Raw genomic sequence first — 8,028 nt, 5'->3', positions numbered from 1 at the left:
CCCTGAGGTCCACGCCTGGGGCTGCGTTCACCTCCACGTTCACGTCCCCCCCTGCTGCACACTGCAGGACTTTCATCTCCTAGAAAAGGGATCCCTATGAACCCTCCAGGTAGACGTTTGACATATCTTCCCACTCTGCTCCGACGTGAACCGTGGGCCGGAGCAACGAAATCGGGTACTCTCCGAAGCCACGCTGTGGGGTCCCTTACCTCCTCGTGATTTTTCTTGAGGTACGCCAATTCCTCGCTGAGGGTTTCAAACTGTATCTCCAGGTCAGCTGTACAAAGGGTCAGCTCATCCATAACCCTGTGAAGACCATTGATGTCGGCCTCTACGCTCTGGTATAGAGCGAGCTCATTTCCGTACCTGAAAGGCGAGTAAAAAGCTTGAGAACTGTGACCGTGGGCAGGTGCAAAGCATAACTTTCTTCCACGTCTGGTATATTGCACGACGGGATTTTCCGTCCGTGCTTCTAAAGCTTAGTGCATCGGCAAAGAGATGACACCCTTTGGAATACCTAGTGATCTAGGACGATTATCTCGGAGGAGTTGTTTCTCCAGAATTTTTATCATCCAATGTGCTTCGTCGTTGAATCAACACGTTCAAAATTCATATGATAGCTCTTTCTATAAGGGCACAGTTAATTTCTTCAGTGATTTAGTCTGACTTCATAAAAACATGTTGGTTTTTAAAGCAAAAGTTCTGTTTTTTACTCCAACTGTGGTATTTACCCTTATTATAGTTAATTACGTTCTTTTCACCTACTTCAGCCTGAAGTCCTCGGCGGTCAGTCGGGTATTGTCATTTTGTAGAACAAGGCTGGAGTTACAGGTGGTCACAGAAATAATCTAAATAGGGTAGATTGTGCGAAATAGTTAGGTGCCGAAAGTCAAGGGACAGTCCAGATTTCAGTGTGATTCTTACCTTCTCAACCCACCAAGTATCTACTTTGCTCTCATTTTTTTCTACATGAAAGGAATCTGGCTTTTTTCTTTTTTCAGACAGCAAATGTCGAGAGGTTAGGAGCCAAAGTGTAAGCTTTTACAATCACAGATACTTTTATTACTCTTGATCAAAAAATATGAGGGGCGCCTGGGTGGCACAGCAGTTAGGCGTCTGCCTTCGGCTCAGGGCGTGATCCCGGCGTTGTGGGATCAAGCCCCGCATGGGGCTCCTCCGCTGGGAGCCTGCTTCTTCCTCTCCCACTCCCCCTGCTTGTGTTCCCTCTCTCGCTGGCTGTCTCTCTCTCTGTCGAATAAATAAATAAAAAAATCTTTAAAAAAATGAGCTAAATGTAAGATCAGCAAGGCGATTATATCTGTTTTGAAACTATTTGCCTTTAATTCTACATTTTTTTTTTTTTTTTTTTTTTTGGCCAGACACTGCTTTAAGCCCTGGGAATGAAGAGTGAGCAAATTCTACATCATGTCAAAATTTTAAGCACATTTTATATTTTGTCTTTTTTAGGTAATGTACACCCAAAATCCATAGTAAAAGTAGACAAGTTTGTATTTCTTACCTGCCTTTTAAGATCTTCAATGACTGAGAAGTATCTTGTGTAGTCATGATCTAGTCCCCGGCAAGAACCAGGCCCATATTTCTCATACCAGGCCTTGATCTTCTGCTCCAGGTCTGCGTTGGCCTCTTCCAGAGCTCGCACATGGTCCAGGTAGGAGGCCAAGCGGTCATTGAGGTTTTGCATGGTGACCTTCTCGTTCCCAGAAAGCAGGCCATGCTCATTTCCAAGAAAACCAGCACAGACGCCCCCACCACCATTACAGAAACCTCCTGCAGAAGAAATGCTCCCAAGAGGACAAGAAATGCTGCTTCCCGCTCCTGATCCACGGCACACATTCCCAGCCCCGAAGCCTGGACCTCCACCAGACAGCCACCCTGGGCCAGCTCGTGAGCAGACTCGCCTGGATCCACTAGAAAGTTGAAAAGACATGGCAACACTATGGCAGAGTGACCCTTCCTCAGCGAGGAGCAAAGCAAAAGCACACCTTCCATAGACCGTGATCTCCATTGGCCTTTTATAGGACTCAGTAGGTCGTTTCAGTCTTGACTTTCAATCTGTAATAAAATATTACTCGCTCCCTAATTGTTATTTTTCATCATTGGGTGATTTTTTTATAGTGTCCAGTCTGTAGGTGGAAAGGTGCCCCTAGGATATCTTGGTCTACGAAAAGGTGCCTGGTCGAGTGATACTAAATCATAGTTTCAAAGGTCAAAATTAAATATGAGTAAACATCCCTCTTTTTGACTTCTGGAAGAGAGTCTAGTTTTTTTCCCCCCCTAGACAATAAAGAATTAGTAATTTACATGAGAAATGTCCACTGCTTATGTCCTGCAAATGTTTATGGAGTATTTCTATTATCCATGCTTCACTGGGCCTTTCCTTTCTTATTAATATCAGATACTCTCAAAATACAGCGATCTGTTGGTAGTGGGAATTTTTAAATTGATTTTGCTTATCAATTTAACTAAAATTAATGAGTAGGTGTCAGTGACAGAAAATTGTTTGTATTGAGATTTCTTGGTTTAGTCCAGGAGCAGAATATCCATTCAACAGACTTCTGAGTCTCCACATTGTTCATTTCTCTACCTCAAAAGTATTGTTTACTGCCTTTTAGTTTAAATTTATGTATTTAAGGTCTGGGGAATTATTTTGAGAACTGAACTTCCTATTAATAATTAGGGACTAAAATATATGAAGGAGAGATGTGTTTTCATCCCTACCTAGAAAACCAATAATTATGGTACTCGAGATGGGAGATTAGTTGTTATAGGTAAGCAGCCCCTTCATTCCCTTTCCTTGATACCCATGGGAAGACATTCCATTGTTGTGCTTCATTTTCCTGCTGGGCAGATGAAAATAATAACACTGAATCTTGAGCGGTTTCAATAATTAGTGACTATAAAGCAGTCTGCAGGACACAAACACTTTGTAAATGTGAATTATTTAAATTATTATAATAAAGTGAACATGTCAGACAGGGTCAGGTCTCTATGACTTATAATGGTACAAATTGATTGGTTACTGATTATGGGTTTAGATTGATTTGAAACAGTCATTTTTTCTGAATGAGATTTTTCAATGCCGTGTGTATCACATACTTTGAAAAACACCCAACATTACTGCTCCTGAAAGATTCATCATAATGGTGGGCCAGAATGCCTGGATTTTTTCGACCAAAATATTTTAAGATAATTAATAGAAAACTGTAATCCAGACCATTGCTACAGGTTTAGAATAATGTGTGATAAGAGACGTAGCTCGTATTCAGAGACTTGTTACTGATGTTCTTGTGACCTGGTCACAATTTTCATCTTTTGTCCAAACTTCCTGTGAATAAAACAAGAAAAACAGAGTATGGGGTCGGTGTAATCTTGGGTCTCTTGGATAAGAGGTATTATGAGGCTGCAAAGTATTATTAACATAATCTACTTATCTCTAGATATTTTATAAATACTAATTAACTTGTAATCTTTTGGGGAACCAGTTAAGCATATATTATTAGAACCTTTTGGGGGTGAGTGGGTTGGGAGGCTAAGTGGTAACACAGAACTCAAAGCACTTTTATATCCAAGCAGGACTGGAATGACTGATGCTTAACTCCTTCTGAAAACACTGTCATCTGTTTACTCATCGGGTCAAATCTCTTGACTTTTCTTTTTTTTTTTTTTTTTTAAGATTTTATTTATTTATTCGACAGAGATAGAGACAGCCAGCGAGAGAGGGAACACAAGCAGGGGGAGTGGGAGAGGAAGAAGCAGGCTCATAGTGGAGGAGCCTGATGTGGGGCTTGATCCCATAACGCCAAGATCACGCCCTGAGCCGAAGGCAGACGCTTAACCGTTGTGCCACCCAGGCGTCCCATCTCTTGACTTTTCTTACTCATAGATTTCCTCTACACTAACACTTGTTCGTTTACTTTTGGGTGTCCTTTAGTCCTTTCCAGAAGTGGGAGATAGACTTAAAGAATTCTAGCCCTACATCCCTGTCCATACATTTCTTCCTTGAGAGTGGCTATTTGATTCACAGTAAGAAACACGTATTCAGCCACATATCATTATCTTTTCTTGAAACTCTGTTAGGTATTAGAATATTCAATATATAAGGTGCATATTCTAGGTACTCAGAAATCATTGAAGTAAGCTGTAAGTTATGATGTGTAAACGTCTGCTCACCTCAGGATAAACACATTCATCCCATTATCTTATTCTAACAATAGTAGGCTAATTTTGCCCCTGATAAATTTAGTGTTTAGTTTCAAATATGCTTCAATACCTTAAAAAAATTTTTTTATTTAAATTCAATTTATTTAACATATACTGTATTATTAGTTTCAGGGGTAGAATTTGGTAATTCATCAGTTGCATGTAACACTCAGTGCTCATTACATCAAGTGCCCGCCTTAATGCCCATCACCCAGTTACCCCATGCCCTCACCCACCTCCCCTCCAGCAACCCTCAGTTTGTTTCCTAGAGTTAAGGGTCTCATGGTTTGTCTCCCTCTCTGTTTTTTTTTTTTAAAGATTTTATTTATTTATTTATTTATTTGACAGAGATAGAGACAGCCAGTGAGAGAGGGAACACAAGCAGGGGGAGTGGGAGAGGGAGAAGCAGGCTCCCAGCGGAGGAGCCTGATGTGGGGCTTGATCCCAGAACGCCGGGATCACGCCCTGAGCCGAAGGCAGACGCTTAACCGCTGTGCCACCCAGGCGCCCCTCCCTCTGTTTTCATCTTATTTTATTTTCCCTTCCCTTCCCCTTTGTTCATCTGTTTTGTTTCTTAAATTCCACATGTAAATGAAATCATATGGTATTTGTCTTTCTCTGACTGACTTATTAGCATAATACCCTCTAGTTCCATCCACGTCGTTGCAAATGGCAAGATTTCATTCTTTTTTTATGGCCAAGTAATATTCCATTGTGTGTGTGTGTGTGTGTGTGTGTGTGTGTGTGTGTGTGTTTGTGTGTGTGTGTGTATATATATATACCACACCTTTTTTATCCATTCATCTGTTGATGGGCATCTGGGCTCTTCTCGTATTTCGGGTATTGTGGGCATTGCTGCTATAAACATTGGGGTACATGTGCCTTGAATCACTATTTTTGTATCCTTTGGATAAATGCCTCGTAGTGCAATTGCTGTGGCGTAGGGTAGCTCTATTTTTAACTTTTTGAGGAACCTCATACTGTTTTCCAGAGTGGCTGCACCAGTTTGCATTCCCACCAATAGTGTAGGAGGGCTCCCCTTTCCCTGCATCCTCGCCAACTTCTGTTGTTTTCTGAGTTGTTAATTTTAGCCATTCTGACCGGTGTGAGGTGGTATCTCACTGTTTATTTCATTTGTATTTCCCTGATGCTGAGTGATGTTGAGAATTTTTTCATGTGTCTGTTAGCCAATTTGTATGTTTTCTTTGAAGAAAAGTCTGTTCGTGTCTTCTGCCCATTTCTTGACTGGATTTTTTGGTTTTGGGGTATTGAGTTTGATAAGTTCTTTACAAACTTTGGATACTAGCTCTTTATCCAATACGTCATTTGCAAATATCCTCTCCCATTCCATAGGTTGCCTTTTAATTTTGTTGATAATTTCCTTTGCTGTGCAAAAGCTTTTTATCTTGTTGAAGTCCCAATAGCTCATTTTTACTTTTGTTTCCCTTGCCTTTGGAGACGTGTCTAGCCAGAAGTTGCTGTGGCTGAGGTCAAAGAGGTTGTTGCCTGTGTTCTCTTCTAGGATTTTGATGGATTCCTGTATCACATTTAGGTCTTTCAATAACTTTTGCTGTTGTTTAAAATTTACATTCTACATTTCTGTTATCCAAGTTGAAACGGTATTTTTCTCAGACATGAATGAAGTTTGTTTTGTCACTAGATATCTAGTTTTTCTGAGAATCAGAAGCTGGCGTGCTAATTCTTCCCACAAAATGGCTTCTCTGGTTTTGATATTCCCACTCTGCACTGAAGGGAACAGCGGACCTGAGAAATGAAATCAGATACTGTCCGAAGCCACTCTGCAGGGCCCATGACTCTGATAATGGTTCAGTCTTGGATTGATTGGAGTTTAGAATGCACTTAGTTTTTTCCTCCCTTCTTTTGCTAGCAGGAAGGTGGAATCACGAGGTTCTCAATAGCATGGTGTTGTGTTGGGAGTCAAGGACAGACTATGAGCCAGACCGCCTGGATTAGCATTGCAGCTATTCCAGTTATTAGCTGTGTGACCTTGAGATAGTTACTCAATCACTCTCTGCCTCAGTTTCCTTATGTACAAACAGAGGATGATAATAGTATCTATCTCATAGGGTTGTTCTGAGAATTGAAATGATGTTGAGAATAGAGTTCAAAGTGCTGGGTATCACAATTATTGATCCTTTCCTGGAAGTTATGTAGAAAGTACTATATATACTTTGGTTTTGTTGCCTCTATTTTGGTGTCACATCCAAGAAATCATTGCCAAGACCAATGTCAAGGAGCTTTCTCCTATGTCTATGGCCATACCACCCTGAACACATCCGATCTCATCTTTCATGTTTTCTTTGAGGAATTTTACTGTTTTGGGTCTCGTGTTTAGGTCCTTAATCCATTCTGAGCTGATTTTTGTGTATAATGCGTCATAGGGGCCCAATTGCACATGGGGCCCTTTTTACATGTGGATATTCAGTTTTCCCAACACCATCTCTTGAAGAGATTATCCTTTCCTCATTACATATTCTTGGCCCCTTTGTCGAAGATAAGCTGACCATCTATATGTGGATTTATTGCTGGGCTCTCTATTCTTTTTACTGTGGTAAAACACACAGAACATAAAATTATGACCTTATCTATTTTCAAGGGTACGATTCAGTGGTATTGAATACATTCATAATGTTATACAACCAACATACATCTCCATACTGTTTTCAGCTTGTAAAACTTAAACATACACATTAAACAATAACTCCCCATTCTCTTCTCCCCAGCCCCTGGCAATCACCATTCTACTTTTTCTCTCTATGAATTGGTCAACTCCAGGTACCTTATATAAGTGGAATCATATACTATTTGTCTTTTTGTGACTGGCTTATTTTACTTAACATAGTGACTTCAAAGATTCATCTATGTAGTAGCATGTGTCGGAATTTCCTTCCTTTTAAAGGCTGAATAATATTCCATTGTATGCCTACACCACATTTTGCCTATTCATTCATTGTTGATGATTACTTGGGTTACTTCTACATTTTAGTTGTTGTGAATGAGGCTGCTCTGAACATGGGTGTACAAATATCTTTTCAAGATCCTGCTTTCTATTCTTTTGGGCATATACCAGGAAGTGGAGTTGCTGGAACATATGGTAATTCTATTTTCAATTTTTTGAGGAACTGCCATACTGTTTTTCATAGTGGCTGCACCAGTTTGCATTCCTACCAACAGTGCACAAGGATTCTAATTTCTCCATATTTTTCTGTTTTCCATGCTCTTTTATTTACTGTAGCTTTGTAATGTATTTTGAAATCAGAAAGTGTGATTTGTCCTTTCTCAAAATTGCTTTAGCTATTAAGAGTCTTTTTTTATCTATATGAATTTTAGGATTGCTTTATCTATTTATGATAAAAAATGTTACTAGGATTTTGACAGGGATTGCATTAAATCTGTAGATTGCTTTGGTAGTACGGCCATTTAAACATTATTAATTCTTCTGGTTCATGAACATGGGATGTCTTTTGATTTATTTGTGTCTGCTTTAATTTCTGTCATCACTGTTTTGTAGTTTTCAATGTAAAAGTCTCTCATCTCCTTAGTTAAGTTTATTCTTAAGTATTTTATTCTTTTTGATGCTATTACAAGTGGGATTGTTTTCTTAATTTTCCTTTTGGATAATTTATTGTAAGTATATAAAAATGTAACTGATTTTTTATGTTGATTTTGTATCCTACAAATTTGCTGCATTTATTTATTAGTTCTAACAGTTTTTAGGTGGAGTCTTTAGGGTTTTCTATATACAAGAGCATGCTATCTGCAAACAGACAATTTTACTTCTTCTCT

The 8,028-nt window shown here is 39.5% G+C and overlaps 1 protein-coding gene and 1 long non-coding RNA gene across 2 annotated transcripts in view; one reads left to right on the top strand and one right to left on the bottom strand.

The window, feature by feature from the left end:
* The window catches only part of LOC103661912, a 14,280-nt gene extending 12,517 nt beyond the window's left edge, over positions 1-1,763 (top strand). The window contains exon 4 of the long non-coding RNA XR_568322.2: positions 1,631-1,763. This is a non-coding gene — a long non-coding RNA (uncharacterized LOC103661912). The remainder of the gene's footprint in view (positions 1-1,630) is intronic.
* KRT26 (keratin 26) overlaps positions 1-3,685 on the bottom strand; it is a 7,059-nt gene extending 3,374 nt beyond the window's left edge. The window contains 5 exon segments of the mRNA XM_008689577.2: positions 1-2; positions 5-79; positions 210-366; positions 766-848; positions 1,520-3,685. The exon segment at positions 1-2 is cut by the window's left edge and continues 85 nt beyond it. Of these exon segments, the coding sequence (XP_008687799.2) occupies positions 1-2; positions 5-79; positions 210-366; positions 766-848; positions 1,520-2,026 (824 nt within the window). The 5' untranslated portion in view covers positions 2,027-3,685.
* Positions 3,686-8,028: the final 4,343 nt, after the last annotated feature.

Source organism: Ursus maritimus, unplaced genomic scaffold (assembly GCF_017311325.1).
Source record: "Ursus maritimus isolate PB19 unplaced genomic scaffold, ASM1731132v1 scaffold_24, whole genome shotgun sequence".
Classification (NCBI taxonomy): Eukaryota; Metazoa; Chordata; class Mammalia; order Carnivora; family Ursidae; genus Ursus; species Ursus maritimus.
The sequence above is the reverse complement of the archived record's forward strand: the minus strand, read 5'-3'. Positions and strand labels throughout refer to the sequence as shown.